We start from the raw sequence: 14,229 nt of genomic DNA, 5'->3' as shown, positions 1-14,229 counted from the left end.
ACATGTCTGCACGCCGCATACATGGAGCACAGATAAGACAGATGTAGCCCGGCCGGCTTGGCCTTTCGGGGCCCTGGCCACGAGGTCTCGGTCATCGAGGAGGCGTATCGGAGCATGGCCCAGAGCGTCCAGGGGTGGTCGGCGGCGCCGCCTGTCCAAGTGTGCGCCGACAGCACCATGTTCACCTCGGCGTCGTTCCCTCACGACGCCGAGGGGGTCTGGCCAGGACTGGACCTGACCCGGCGGGAGCACGACGGAGTCGGTGCTCATTCCCGTCGCTCCCACAATGACCTCCGTCACCGAGATGACCATACCCACTGTGTCCGACAGCGCCCGGTGCAGAGGCCGCTTACTCATCGTCTTCGGCACACTGCATGCGTCGTCGCCCGCCGTTTTGCCACAGACGGCGAGAGAGCCTCCTCCGCTAAAAGTGGAGGTCACGTGTTTCTTGTGTGGGTACAACTGACAACATTGCCCCGGTGCAACCCCGCTCAGGGGCCACTAGCCATAGCAGGCAGCAGGCAGCTGGGATGCATTCTGACCTGGCTTTGGCAGTGCCCGCAAGGGAACATAGAGCGGCTCGGTAGAAGTAGCAGTGCTTGGTGCGTCCGACCTCATTAAGGTGGTTGGAATCGAGTGCCACCTGAAAGTAGCACTGATGCCGTCAAGGTCACTACTGGAATCGGATTCACACCCAAACCATGTGCAAACCAAAACTCACTTGGGCAGGAGGACGGCTGCTGTATCAGCCATCTCGGCGCGACAAGTCCCAAGTGCTTGAACGAGCGTATTAACGTCTCGAGCCTCTCCATCATCGGGGCCTCCTCGGCGCCTGTGACTCGACCCGCACCACCGAGCTGCAGAACGAAATTGGAGTGGAGCGGCAAAAGTAACACCTTGTTTTACACTGCGGCGGCGACCACCACAGGCCACAAACGTCTCGGAATCGCCTGTGCAGTAGATGCTCCTCCCCAAACCAGCCAGTTGTCGCCCAAGCGGCAAAAGTGCGGACATTGCTTGTTTGTTTTTGTTTTATGCGGTGACCGTCGGCTTATCTCATTTCATCTCATCTCGGAACGAGCTGCGCCCTTAGCCACCACTTAGATCTACGTGTGGCGCCGGACCTTGCCTGCCGGCTGGGCCAGGAGCCCCACACTGGGCCCGCCCGTTGTCCACTTGCTGGACCTGTCCTCGCTGCTCCTTAGGCACCACAATACAGCCTTGATCTGCCCCCAGACTCCGAACTCTCTGCGCCGAGGTCGAGGTCTGCTGATGGTCGGCCAGGGCAGTTTCGCCGATTAATATGGAAAGCAGTTACGAGCGAAACAACCAAAACAAAAACAAACCAACAAGATTGCGATGACATTTTCTCGTTGTCTAATCTCAGGATGGGATCTGCTGATCCATGATCGATCTGCTCCCGAAATCCCGAAGTCCTATGATTACCTGTGATTAGACATGTAATTTACTGGTACTCGAGTTGCTCAATGGCCCGACTTGATGTCTGCGGCAATCTTCTCAGCGAGCGCATACACGACCGACTGCGGGTGGCCCGGCGGCAGGAGCGCAAAGGCACTGGCGTCAACGACGCGGAGGCCGCTGACGCCAATGACGCGCGCGTGGTTGTCGACCACGGCGGTGGGATCGTCGGTCCGGCCCATGCGGCACGTGCACGACGCGTGCCACACTGTCATTACCGTCTTGCGGATTGTGGCGAGGATTTGGTCGTCAGTGGCAACAGCCGATCCGGGGAAATACTCGTTCTTGTCGGCAAGGAGGCCGGCCATACCGTCCGAGTTGAACGCCTGGCGCACGCGCTTGTAGCCTGCAATGGCAACGGCCTGGTCGGTCGGGTGCGTGAGCCACGCGGGGTCGATGAGGGGGGCAACGTTGGTGTCGGTCGACGAGATGGACACGGTGCCGCGCGACAGGGGTGCCACAACCGCAGCCAGGATGGAGGCATATTGGTAGCCATCCTTGGGCTGGTTGGTGAGGAGGTTGGAAAAGTCGCCAATAAAGCCCGGCGCGGACATATACTCGAGGTGCGGCCAGGAGGACGGAAACTTGTTGAGGTCGGACTGGACTTGGGCAGACGGCACCAGGTTGGCCGGAACACGCTCCCAGCCGAGGTACGTGGCGAGGGGGTCGGTGAGGACGCCCCTCTTGAAGGGAACAAAGTTGGTAAGGTACTCCCACACAATGTACAGCAGGTTGTTGGCCAACTTTGTGTATGTCTCGACATTGACGCGGTACGAAGGCGTGACGTAGACGTGGTCCGTGAGATTTTGACCAACGCCTGGGCGGTCGGCAATGACCTGGATACCGAGGCGCTGCAGCTGTGCGGCGGGTCCGACACCAGAGACCATGAGCAGCTGCGGGGACTGGAACGCGCCGGCTGAGAGGATAACCTCCTTGCGGGCCTTCAGAACCGAGCCGAGGCCAGTCTGGACGCCGATCGCCTTCTTGTTGTCGTCGAACAAAATCCGCTTGGCCATGGTGAGCTGGAAGACCGTGAAGTTCGGGCGGCGTTTGGCGGCGGTCATGAAGGAGGTCTCTGACGACGAGCGCTTCATGGTCGACGGGTCAATCGTCGTCGTGACCCAGTTGTGTCCGGTAAGAGCACCCGTGTTGAAGTCGAGGGCTTGCGGCAGGCCGTTCGAGCTCATGCCGCGCTTCATCCACGTGCTGAACGGCGCACCCCAGTTGGGGTACGTGACCTGCAGTGGCCCACCGGCGGGGTCAAACGCGCCAGCATCAAATGTCGCCGACGCGTTTGGGAAGCGAATGTCGTTGCGCGGCGGCGTAAACTTGACGCTCTTGCGGAAGTAGGGCATCCAGTTGCCGAGCGTGTAGCTCTGGTCCCCAACGGCGTCGGCCCACATCTGGAGGGATCCGGGGTCGGGGCGCTGGTAGACCATAAAATTGCGCGCCGAGCTAGGATCGCATAAGCAATCCACCCATGTCTCAAGCCGCCTTTTTCTTACCTTCCACCAAGACACTTGCCACGCGCATAGTGGACACGACGGTTGTCAGCACCCGTCTGCGGGGTGGTCACAAAATTCCAGTCGACGAGCGGGTTGGTGTCTCTCGGGTCCGAGCCTGCAAAGAGCACATCGGCACCAGGGGTTGACGAGAAGACAAAGTTGGACACTTGGTAATAGGTGCCGGCCTCGATGACCGCGACCGAGACACTGGGGTCCTCGGACAGGCGCGAGGCAATGGCCAGGCCACCGGTACCGCCGCCGACGACCACATAGTCGAACGTGGTGTCGAATAGACCGCGCTCTTCGTTGTTGTTGGGGGCGGGCGCAGCCACCACAGCCGTGGCAAAAGCCCACAGAATCGCAAAGGCCAACATGTCTGGAATCTGGATGTGAGCGTTCCGGAGTAAAAAAAAAAATCCTTCTTGACCTGTGGATGATCAACGACCTAGACACTGTTTAAATATGAGTTTCCGAGTTGCAGAGTCGTTAAGAAGAGATGCGTTCCCACCGACCGGGGCCGTTGCTCCCCTTCTCCGCACGCGGCGCACTTCCCCTGGGGATCTGGGCAAGATACGGTTTCAGAGGCAGAAAAGTCACGCGCCCTTGGCATAAACGGCTTAACAACCATGGCCTAGTGTTCTGTGGCAGCGTGGTGTGAAGGTACGTACATATGGTGGAGTGCCACATCCGCCATCCCGCTTCTGGTCTATGTCTATTTGTCGCCACACTCGAATATTCCCAGACAACAGCCGTCCTCGTCCACTGTACCTGTCGTGTTCAGCCGGGGCTCAGACCCTGCTCCCGAAGGTCCACACTCTCGGGGAGCAGGGGCGTCGTCAGATCCTGGAAGACCCAGGGGGTTGGAGCAGTCGAACAGGCCGTAACAGCACTCGCCGTCCGCTGCGGGAAGAGTAACAGGTACGGCAGGAGTGGCGGACGAGTGCGCTTGATGCGGGCGGTGCTCGTCACCTTTATGTGGATTTTGCTCGTCCTCTAGGTCATGTGCGGCCAGACTTGGCGCGGGAACGTTGCGCTCCGTAGTACGAGTGTGACAATCCGCCCGAGGCCTACCGGACCGACCGGACCGACCGGACCGCCGATCACACCACTTGGCCGTCTCACCATGCGTGTCTGCCCCCGCCTCGCCATCCGCCTCCTCTGCCCAATGATGTCTGCAATCAAGCGCGTGCGCCTGCGCATGCTCCATCATATACCCCTGTAGGGAATGCGCAGCGTGCGCCTGTGCGTAGGCGTGCGACGGCGAACAGTCGCCGCGGCCGATCCCAACCGCTCCGCACATGACGGCATCGAGGCCGTCGAGCGCGACGAGGAGCTGTTCCCGCGCGGCCGTGACAGCGTGCATCTGCGCGGGAGGGCATACGGTGGGTAGGTGGGCGCGAAGCTCGGCGAGCTCGGCTCGCAATGATGCGTTCTCGTGGGTCAGGCGGTCGACCGTGTCCTGTAGTGTTTTCTGGATGTGTCAGCGCGGGGAGGGAAGCGACAAGTAGGTTTAATTTAGGTGGATATGCACTAGGTGGGCCGATTTGCGCGCGCGGTAGTCACGCTGCGCGGTGAGGGAGCGTGTAAGGGGGAGAGTCTTGTCGATGGAGCGGCCGCGGCCAATGGTGGTCGGGTGGGGTGGACTAGAGGGAGTGGATGAGATTGGATGAGAGGGGGTCTCATGATGCGAGATACCAGTTGGAGCTGTAATCTGATTCCGTCAGTGAGTGAGTGGGTCTTGGGTGGTCGGTCGGCCTGGGGAGACTGGTCGTCTCCAGCTGCGTTATCTAATCAAAGCGTTAGAATGTTCGATGGTCTTCTGGAAGGTGATCCGGCGGCGCTCATTCTTTGTACACATCAACGCTCTCTAAGTTGCTCACAGCCATGGCCAGCACTTGTTGCTGCCAAGACCTGAATATGAAGATGAGTGTCGTGGGATAAATCAAATTCATCAAATTCAAGCCTTCTGAATTTGATTAAACACGTCGAAGGACATCAGGGGAGATCTTATCAGCTGGAAAATAAAAGCCCACACTTGGACTCACCTTGTCAGCAACCATCACCGCCGCCAACAACACCATGGACGTTGAGAAGACTATCTCCAGAGAAAAGACGGCAAGCGTGAACGCTGAAGGGGAACAAGAGCCAGAGATCCACGCTGCAGCAGGTGAGTTGTGACCGCGCATGGACTGGACACTAACGGCCTGCAGGTGGCATCTGGGCGGGCCTCAGTTGGTTTGACCGTCTGCTTCCTATCCTCGTCCTGCTGGCCATGATCATTGGCGTCATCATTGGCAGGTAATCATCGTGGTACATTCTCTAACTTGAAGGCAAATATGCAGGCAACACGCAGGTCGTTTTGCAGGGCGCCACGTTGAAGGGGGTCTCAATCCCCATCGTCGTCGGACTGCTGGTCATGATGTGGCCCATCCTCACCAAAGGTGCGTGCATCATGCACAAATGTAGCGACGCTAATGTGTAGTCCAATACGAGAGGCTCCCACAGATCCTCGCCACCAAGCACATTTGGACGCAGATTGCCATCTCCGTCGTGCTCAACTGGATAGTCGCGCCATTCGTGAGTCTTGCCACCGGGTAACGACACTCACCATCCAGGTGATGCTTGGTGTCGCCTTTGCCACCCTCCCAGACCAACCGACCTACCGCACGGGAGTTATCATGGTAGGCCTCGCCCGCTGCATCGCCATGGTCATGATCTGGAATGACCTCGCCAAGGGCGACATGAACTACTGCGCCATCTTGGTCATCATCAACTCTGTCCTTCAGATCATCCTCTACTCGCCAATGTCGCTTCTGTTTGTCAATGTCATCTCCAACGAGAAATCGTTGCGCCTCGAGTATGGCGCTACAGCCATTGCGGTGCTCATCTACCTCGGAATCCCGCTCGTGGCCGGCATTGTGACGCGCTTCGCCGTGATGGGCATTCTCGGTCGCAAGCGCTTCGAGAACCACTTTCTGCCGTGGTTTGGGCCTCTTGCTCTCCTCGGCCTCCTGTATACGCAAGTTCAGTACAAATGGGCATATTCTAACACCTCTCAGTATTATCTTGATCTGTGCCGAACAGGCCACGCGTATTCTCGACAATATTGGCGTCGTCTTCCGCGTGTTCGTCCCCATGATTGTCTACTTTATCCTCATGTGGTTCTCGACTTTTGCCCTCATGTACTACCTCAACCGGCGATACGGTCCCGAGCACGGCTTCACCTATCAGTCCTCGACCGTGCAGACCTTTACGGTCGCGTCCAACAAGTGAGTGGCAGAGCGAAAGGAGAAAGGAAATCGCCATTGACACTATTGCCCCCAGCTTTGAGCTTGCGATCGCGGTCTGTGTGGCAATCTACGGCGTCAACTCGGACCAGGCGCTGGCAGCCACGATAGGCCCGCTCGTCGAGGTGCCCGTCCTGTTGCTCTTGACATATGTTTCCCTCCTGTTTGGGGAAAAGCTCAACTGGCGCAAGTGCTCGGCTATCTAGATTTCTCGAGCCACAACACGTGGTGCCACTTTGGATTCCTCGCAATAATAATCAATGTGATGCATGTTTTGTGTTGGGCCTAGTAGATGGGATCTTCTGGCGGGCGGGCTCAAGCTCCAGAGCAACCTCCCCGACGTCCCCGCTCACCATTGCAAAACGTTGCTCGGAGCCCGCGGATCTCGGTGGACGCGCCGACGCGCGCCGCGGTGTATGAGTTGGCGGATGTAGCAAGACGAACTGGCTGACTGGCAACTGCTATATCCCCGTGCTCCACCAAGTAAAATATTGTCTGGATAGCGAGCAGCAACGCGGACCAAACCACGCCCGGCCCGCAGCCCGTTTGTACGTAGGTGTGATGGAAACATGCATGCCGTTCAGCGGGCCGTTTACCGGACGGTGCTGCCATGCGCCGCCAGCTTGCTTCCCGTTCGGCTTCTTGGCAGTGACAACGACTCCGAGCCCTTGGTGCCGTACATACTTGATCTGGATGCCAAGAGAACGCACCTGAACGGCAAGCCTCCCGTGCAAACTTGCAACCCAGAAAGCCGGGGTTGCACCCGCCCCTACAAGTTCTGCCTGTACCCTAGGATGGTCTGCTGGCTGCTGTCATAGTCGTTCACAGCTCGTCAGATTGGACGCCAATGCCGGAGTCAAGACTACGTAACAATCACACCTGGTCGTGGACACGCAGACCCCGGGCTCACCCCATCGGCTGGCGGCGCACCGCTTCCAGCACCTCTCAGCGGCAATCTTACAGCATGGGCGGGGATCTTGGGTCCTAGAGGACAGCGTTGGGTTCAACCTTGTCCACAGAGTTGGGGAGCTTGATGGTGATGACCGATGAAATCTGAGCCATTATTGCTGCTCGTTGTCAGCGAGTCTGCCTCGACTGATGATGATGCGCTTGATGCGTGTGAAAGCGATTAGAGATCGAGCCGCCGATGTTGCGGCACATACGGGGCATGTGGCGCTAGCGGAGCGCGGGAAGAACGTCGGAATGGCACAACACAGAACACTTAGTCTGTCTGGACTCTGATAACCCCGGGCGGACCACTCGAGACAATTCAGCCGCCACAAAGGGACGAGGATCCAGTTGACGAGCAATCAGCAACCCCCACCTGGGCTGTCAGCCTGAATGACGGTCCCCTCTGGCAAGCCATGACGTGAAACGACGAGGGTCCAGTAGATCGGTGGTGCACGTCGCCAGCCGCTGGGCCCTGCGCGCGCGGCGGCTCGTGGAACCAAAATTTTGTGCCGACCAAACTCTCCATCCCGCAAGGCACCGGGACGCGCTCCTGGCTGGTAGGCATAACGTGATATGACCATGACATTTTCCTGGCCGTTGTTGTTGTTCAGTTATGTGCACTGTCGTTAACCTTAAGCTGAGCCAGCAGTCTTGCTACAAGAGCTCAAGCTTTGTAGAAGTCGACCAGGACCTGCCGCAACGTTGCGGCGCACCAGGAAACTTTGTGCCTTGTACAGGCGAGCGGGCCGGTCATAGGGCCACAGAAGGGCTCGTCTGCAGCGCAACCCAAGCGCAGCCCGGATCAAAGCTTCGCTGTTTGAGAACATGACGATTGGGGCTCTGGAAGCACTATCCCTTGCTTGGCTGTTGTCAACGGCTCCCCGCCAGCTGCCCGTACGCTTGTTCAAGCGCATCACCAAAACCCAGCAAGGACAGAGGTCAGATGCAGATACCAGGTCCGCCGGGATCCATCGATCCAGGTTGCTGCTCTTGCCAAGGCTGAAGCAGCATGGAACATGGCAGGAACCCCTAGGCCAGCACTAGCCCTACTCTGCCACTACGCAGATCGACTCGCTCGACTGGCTTGCTACATGCTACGAGTAGTGGAGCGCGCACCAAAGCCAATCCTGCCATCGGCCGTGATACCGTAATGCGATCACGTACGCGCAAAAGCAGTCCTGTGTCCTCATCCCGAAGAGCTTGGCACCCGCCACTCTTGTTCACATCCTCGCCTCTTCCACGAGTTTGAACAGAGGCCGTCCGCATGTTGGGGTCGGTCGGGACTGCGACATGTTCCCAATGTACGAGAGAACCTCGATCCTGGACCCCAGCCGGTCAGTGGGCAGAAGCAAAAACACTGCCAAGCATGCCCACAAGTTGCGCGCACCACCAAGGATACATAAGATCAAGGTAAGCCGCACTGGACCATCTGTATCCCCCCTGTACCACATACCCCCTCTCTCTCCATCTTCGACCTGCACAAAGGAGTCGATTGGCAACCTTTCAAAACAGAGCGATAGATAGTCCTTGCTCCCTTCCACTCATTCACCATGGTGTCCTTCAAGTTCCTCGTTCTCCTCCCGGCTGTCGCCGCCACATTCATTCACTTCCCCGACAAGGGGGACCCGTGTGCCGACAAGACTCGCACGGTGACAACGTGAGTTGTTTCATATTGCTCTAAAAAGAACTGCCACTAATCCATCAGCACCATCAAGACTGCCACCAGCACGTCGACCAGCATCTGCAGCACCCCGTCCAAGTGCACCAGCACTCAGACTCGCTACAGCTGCCCCACCACGACTGTCCCGTGCTCCAAGACGTCGACCTGCACCAACCAGGCCAAGCAGTGCACGTACACTTCCACCTCGACGTGCAAGGCCGTCGCCGTCAAGACCACTTGCCGCCCTTGGCGCCAGGCCCGCGCCGACGAGATCCCCGAGGAGATGACCAACGCTGAGCGCATCAAGCTCGGTCTCCCCCTCCGCTCGGTCTCGGACGAGCGCCGCTGGTTCCACAAGCCCCCCACTGGCCCGTCGTGCAAGCCCACCACCACCACTGTCACCAAGACGTCGACCTGCTTCACCCCCGCCGTTACCCGCTCGTACACCCACTACTGCCTCTACAAGACTGTCACGACTGTTCCCGACCCCACTATCGGCACCGTCACTGTCACCGACCGCAAGTGCCCCACCACCACGATCACCAACACCCCCGCGTGCTGGCTCCCCACCGTCACCACCATCTACACTGCCACCACCACCCGCACCATTGGCTTCTGCTAAGCGGATGGCATTTCGCTTCTTCGTCGACCGTTCTTCACCCTTTTGGGAGCCTCGCAACATTCTATTTGTATAATCGCATCTCTGGATGACAAACCTCCGCCACAAGCGTATGGCGCTTCATCCTTCTACACTCCCAGGACGCCTCCTGTTATCTCGGCGGCTGTTCATCCAGGACACTATCAGCAAGGGACACTTTTCTTCTAGACTACATCTTGATCGCGCGCTGCGCTCCAGCGCGTTTGTGTATAATAATCTACCTACTACATCCCGCGGCCGGGTCCTTGGATGATCCCCGCACAAACAGTCCTGCAAGGCCGCCCGACATGCCCCAGTCGAGCGCATTCCGCGTTGAAAACCTTGTACAAAGGCATCCGCGGGAAGGTGTGCCACACTGGCCGCCAGCCGTTGCGCAGCTGCCTGACCGGGGCATGTTATATAGTCCATAGCGTATGCATGTCTCGCCGTCGCCGTCCACCTGATTGCAGCCCGTTCTCATCCTCTGAATAGCAGCGTCCGCTCCTGATCTGAGTTAACGTTCCTGTTTCCCATCACTGGCATGCCTCGTCAGTGTGCCTGTTGGTGTTTCACCCTCGGGGGATCCACAACCTTCTCCTGCTTCTGCGACGCATCCCACAGGTCCGTCCTCGGCCAGGTACCACTAGTGTCCTGCCTTCCGCCCGCTTCCAATGATTCCTGCCCCGTGTCCGATGATTCCAGAAGCTGCTCGCCCGCACCGCACCGCGGCCTGACATCCGCGTCCAAACCAAGTCATGTCACTCTGTGACTCTGCAATAGTATCAGGTCATGCGATGTAGTGTACAAGGAGAGTATCTATCTGTCATCCGCCACCCCTCACGGACTACTCATCTCCATCTTGACGAGCCCACGCTCCGCCCGGGCACGCCGCTCCGCCGCAGCCATCTTGCGCTCGCGGTCTCCTGGCGTCTCGCCGCCGTTGATGAACAGGTCCTCGAGCAGGCGGTCGAGGTCCGGTGTGACCGTGAACTGCTTGTGCACCTCACCAAGGACGGTCGTGCTCTTGGCCTTGGCGTCGAGGTGCACAATCTGCTGCAGGAACGTTGTGGGCACCCCGGGCGCGACCTGGCAAGTCGTGTGAGTGCGAGTTCAAAAGGGTGGCAGTGTTGAACTTACGTTCATGACGATCGCGTTGGCGCCCTCGCCCATGACCATCTTGACCTTGCCGCTCTTCATCACCACGAGCGTGCCGATACGGCCCTCGGGGGGCGGGGCAGGCCCGCCACGCTTGCGGCGCAGCTGCGCGAGGCTCGGCTTGACGTCGGGCTTGACCTCTGGTGGCGGTGCCGCACTGCCGCCGTCGACCATGACGACATCGCCGTCGCCCTCGGCCGGCAGCGCAGGCGCGACCGGCATGACAAATTTGGGCATGCTGGACGGGAATTGGAACGTGAAGAGCTTGTCCTCGGGGTTGTCCATGCCAGGTGCGAGCACAAAGTCGCCCTCCATCGGCTCATCTTCGTCCTCGCTCTCGCTCTCCGACAGGTCAATGGCGTGCGCAGCATCCACTGCCTCGCTGTCCGGTGTCGTCGTCGTCCCCGCGCTCACCGTCGTGTCCGTGCGCGCCATGCGGCGCCCGTCCGCCGTCCGGTCCTGCTGCTGGTCCGCACTGATCATCGAGTCGCCCACGCGAGTAAGCGGCGGGGGCACACCCGCGTTCGGGTCTGGCGGCAGAACCGCACCCGGACGCACAGGCGATACTGGCTCGGCCTTGACGCCGGCCGCGGCGCCCTCGGACAGCGCAGCAGCGGCCGCAGCCGCCATGTTGCGCGCAACCTGCCGCGCACGCTGCTGGCGCTTACGGTCGCGCATCTTGGCCTTGATGGCCTCCTTGGCCTTGGCCTTGCCGCCGTCCAGGTCGCGTTCGCGGTACGCGCTCGTGGGCGCCGACTCGGAGAGCCCCGAGACGGCCTCAATGTCGATCACACCCGTGCGCGTGCCATCCTCGTTGTCAGAGTACACCTCCACGCTCGTCACGTCCGCCTGGAATCGTGGCGGCGGCGCAGGCGCAACTGCCCGACGCGTAGCTGCCGTTAGTAAACCAGCTGGCCCAATATCATCTCCTTACAGTTTGTCCGCGTGCCACCAAACGGTCCAGCAGCAATCGTGCTCGGCGCGGCACGAGCTCCTCCGCGTGAGCCTCCACGCCCGCGCGCGCGCATAGCCGGACGCCCACGCACCGCCGCACCCGAGATATCCGGTTTCACGTCCTCCTGCTGAGCCTGCACCGCACGGCGCACCGGCATCTTGGGCTTGAACTTCATCTTGGGTGCCGGTGCGGCAGCAGGTGTACCAGTAGCGCTCAGCGGGGTCGAGGCGCCACTCCCGCCCTCGGCAACCAATTCAGAGTCCGTGTTGGAGCCGCCAGTGAGCGCGATCGTGCTCGGGCCAGCTGTCGCGGCGGCGGGGGCCGCGTCCGCACCAGCGTCAACGTCCATCGACTCGTGCGCCTCGGCGCGCGCTGTCTCGGCACCGGGTTCGGGTTGGGAGTGCGCGGCCGCAATCAGCGAGGGACGGGCCCGCCCCGGCATGCGGGGGAGGCGGGGCTTTACGTCGCGGCCGGACATTGGTGTTGGATGAGCGGTAGAGTGTTGTCGAGCATGTCGAGGTGCTCACGCCGGAAATTATCCACACACCAGAGGTGCAGTGAGGTAATTTGGTTCCGCAACATGCAAGTCACGTGGTTTAATTGCACCGCCAAGTGTTAGACACAGTTCGCATTAAGAGTACAACGGCTAGAACGATACAAGATCCAAGACAAACAATCGCAAGCCCGCGCACTCACTGCGTCTCGGCAAACGTGCGCACGCCCTTGAGCGCCTCGATAGTGTGCTCGCGTGCTTTGACGAGCTTGGCAATGTGGTCCATGAGCTGCGCGACGATTCGTTGCCGCACTTCGATTGTCTGGTGCTGGAACTCGCGGAACCTGAGGGTCAGCGCAATTACACAGATCTAGGACGTACTCTATAGTGACACTGTCGAGCTGTGATTGCGCGGCAAAGATACCCTGCTGCGTCTCCTTGACCACGTTGGACACCTCGGCCTCGAGCTTTGCAATGTTGTGGTTGGCGTCGGCAGTCTCTGTTTGGAGTTGCTGGACGGGTCAGTATTGAGGCGTGCTAAGCTAGACTTACAGCCTTGGCGTCATCGACCTGCTTTTGCACACGCGCGAGCCGGTCCTCGAGCCCAGCTACCTCCTCTCGCCGTGGATCCATGTCCTGTGAGAGGGTCTCGTGCTGCTCTCGCAACTCGCCCGCCTCTGCTCGCCGCTCGGCAGCCTGCCGGTGCACCGCCTGGTAGAGGCCCTGCAAGGCGGGAAGGATCGCGTCCATTTGCCGGCGCGCCTCCTCTCGCAGCTCGGCGGGGCCAAGTGTCGAAAGATCCAGCGAGATCTGGAGGTTTGTCGTGTGCTGGTCGCTGTCCGAGTGGATGATGCCGATGCGGCTGCCAAGCGTGTTGTACTTGTCAATCTCGTCGGCAAACTTGTCCATGGCGCGCGTGAGCTCAAATTCCTTGTTGTCGACATTGTCAGAGACCTCCTTGATGCTAATGTGGAACTTTTCGAGCGTCTTTCGGAGGTGCTCCTGTTCAGTGTTCATGCGCGTCGCCTCCTCCGGGGACAAGTTTTGAGCCGCAACGGCAGCCCGGGCCTCGGCAAGCTCTCCCTGCACGGCTTCGAGTCGTTGTTCTGAAGAGGTTAGCTCGCATTGGCCCGGAAACTCACTAAACTGCTGAAGCCGGGTCTGTGCCTCTTGAATCTTGCGCTCGTCGCTGGCAATCTTCTTCTCATGGAGCTCGGTCTGGTCGATAAACTTGGCGCGGTCGGACACGAGGCTCTGGTAGTGTTCCTCGGCGGCTACGAGCTTTGACTGCTGAGTCTGGAGTGCGTCGAGCTCTGCCTGCCGCTTGCCGATTTGTAGTTGGAGCCGGTCGCACTCGTCGACGTCTTCGGTCATGATGCGCTCTGATGGTCAGTGATGTACAAAACTTGGGACACTTGCCATAAGCCTCCCGCAGCTGTTGGTCCGCCTCGGGCCACTCCTCCTCGCGGCACCACTTGGTGTACGCCTGCGAGCAGTAGTCCCAAAGCAGCAGATCCTCGATGCGCTCATAGTCGACAGGGAGCTCTGAAGGCGGGATAAACAGCGGGTCTTCTGTCTCCGCCACATGCCATGTCTCTTCGGATGCCTGCGGGTTAGCACATCACATCTCAGGGACACCAGACCCACCTTGCAGAGGTCGACCATCCAGCTAAGCGTCGCCAGCATCAGCGGCCAGTACTTTTCCGAGCCCGCGACCGCAATGGCCGACTTTGACAAAAAGTCGAGATACGGGCACTTGAGGTCGCGGAGCATGGCCGTGCAGTCGTCCTCAAACTTTTTGCCACGCGTGGTCGGGCCGACGAGTATCTCTGAGAGGGCGCGGAACGTTGCCTCAATCTCCTTCTGGATCGGATCCTTGGTCTTGCTCGACAGAGGCGGCAGGCCGTGCGAGTAAAGGAACTGGTCGATGTTGGCGCGGCACTCTGCGCGGAACGCAGGATCCCGTCGCGGGTCGCGTGGCGCGTTGGGACCGCCCGCCGTGGACGGCATGATCGACTGCCGCCCAGACGGCGCGGAGGGGAACACGCTCGACCGGCGCGCGCTGTTGAGCAGCTGCGGCGCGGCGGTCGGCGCTGGGCGGGAGAGG

General features: G+C 59.8%; 6 protein-coding genes across 6 annotated transcripts; 2 read left to right on the top strand and 4 right to left on the bottom strand.

Moving 5' to 3' along the window:
- Positions 1-1,484: 1,484 nt before the first annotated feature.
- A1Q1_04197 (GMC oxidoreductase) lies at positions 1,485-3,358 on the bottom strand (the record flags this gene model as incomplete). The annotated part of the gene is made up of 2 exons (XM_014322574.1): positions 1,485-2,934; positions 2,985-3,358. The coding sequence occupies 2 exons, from the start codon at positions 3,356-3,358 to the stop codon at positions 1,485-1,487; spliced, it is 1,824 nt and encodes a 607-aa protein (XP_014178049.1).
- A 338-nt stretch (positions 3,359-3,696) lies between these two features.
- On the bottom strand, positions 3,697-4,347 carry A1Q1_04196 (uncharacterized protein; the record flags this gene model as incomplete). Its single annotated transcript, XM_014322573.1, has 1 exon — positions 3,697-4,347. One exon carries the CDS (start codon positions 4,345-4,347, stop codon positions 3,697-3,699), a length of 651 nt encoding a protein of 216 aa, XP_014178048.1.
- Positions 4,348-5,063: 716 nt separating this feature from the next.
- A1Q1_04195 (arsenite transporter) lies at positions 5,064-6,477 on the top strand (the record flags this gene model as incomplete). Its single annotated transcript, XM_014322572.1, has 6 exons — positions 5,064-5,151; positions 5,195-5,282; positions 5,327-5,425; positions 5,467-6,007; positions 6,069-6,253; positions 6,309-6,477. The coding sequence occupies 6 exons, from the start codon at positions 5,064-5,066 to the stop codon at positions 6,475-6,477; spliced, it is 1,170 nt and encodes a 389-aa protein (XP_014178047.1).
- Positions 6,478-8,772: 2,295 nt separating this feature from the next.
- On the top strand, positions 8,773-9,504 carry A1Q1_04194 (uncharacterized protein; the record flags this gene model as incomplete). The annotated part of the gene is made up of 2 exons (XM_014322571.1): positions 8,773-8,879; positions 8,928-9,504. 2 exons carry the CDS (start codon positions 8,773-8,775, stop codon positions 9,502-9,504), a joined length of 684 nt encoding a protein of 227 aa, XP_014178046.1.
- An 852-nt stretch (positions 9,505-10,356) lies between these two features.
- A1Q1_04193 (uncharacterized protein) lies at positions 10,357-12,107 on the bottom strand (the record flags this gene model as incomplete). The annotated part of the gene is made up of 3 exons (XM_014322570.1): positions 10,357-10,605; positions 10,657-11,552; positions 11,609-12,107. 3 exons carry the CDS (start codon positions 12,105-12,107, stop codon positions 10,357-10,359), a joined length of 1,644 nt encoding a protein of 547 aa, XP_014178045.1.
- Positions 12,108-12,321: 214 nt separating this feature from the next.
- A1Q1_04192 (uncharacterized protein) lies at positions 12,322-14,132 on the bottom strand (the record flags this gene model as incomplete). Its single annotated transcript, XM_014322569.1, has 5 exons — positions 12,322-12,466; positions 12,504-12,634; positions 12,675-13,486; positions 13,536-13,728; positions 13,770-14,132. 5 exons carry the CDS (start codon positions 14,130-14,132, stop codon positions 12,322-12,324), a joined length of 1,644 nt encoding a protein of 547 aa, XP_014178044.1.
- Between the last annotated feature and the right edge of the window lie 97 nt (positions 14,133-14,229).

The sequence above is a fragment of the Trichosporon asahii genome (assembly GCF_000293215.1).
Source record: "Trichosporon asahii var. asahii CBS 2479 unplaced genomic scaffold scaffold00070, whole genome shotgun sequence".
In the NCBI taxonomy this organism is placed as follows: Eukaryota; Fungi; Basidiomycota; class Tremellomycetes; order Trichosporonales; family Trichosporonaceae; genus Trichosporon; species Trichosporon asahii.
Note: the sequence above shows the minus strand (reverse complement) of the source record. Positions and strands in the feature narration are given on the sequence as shown.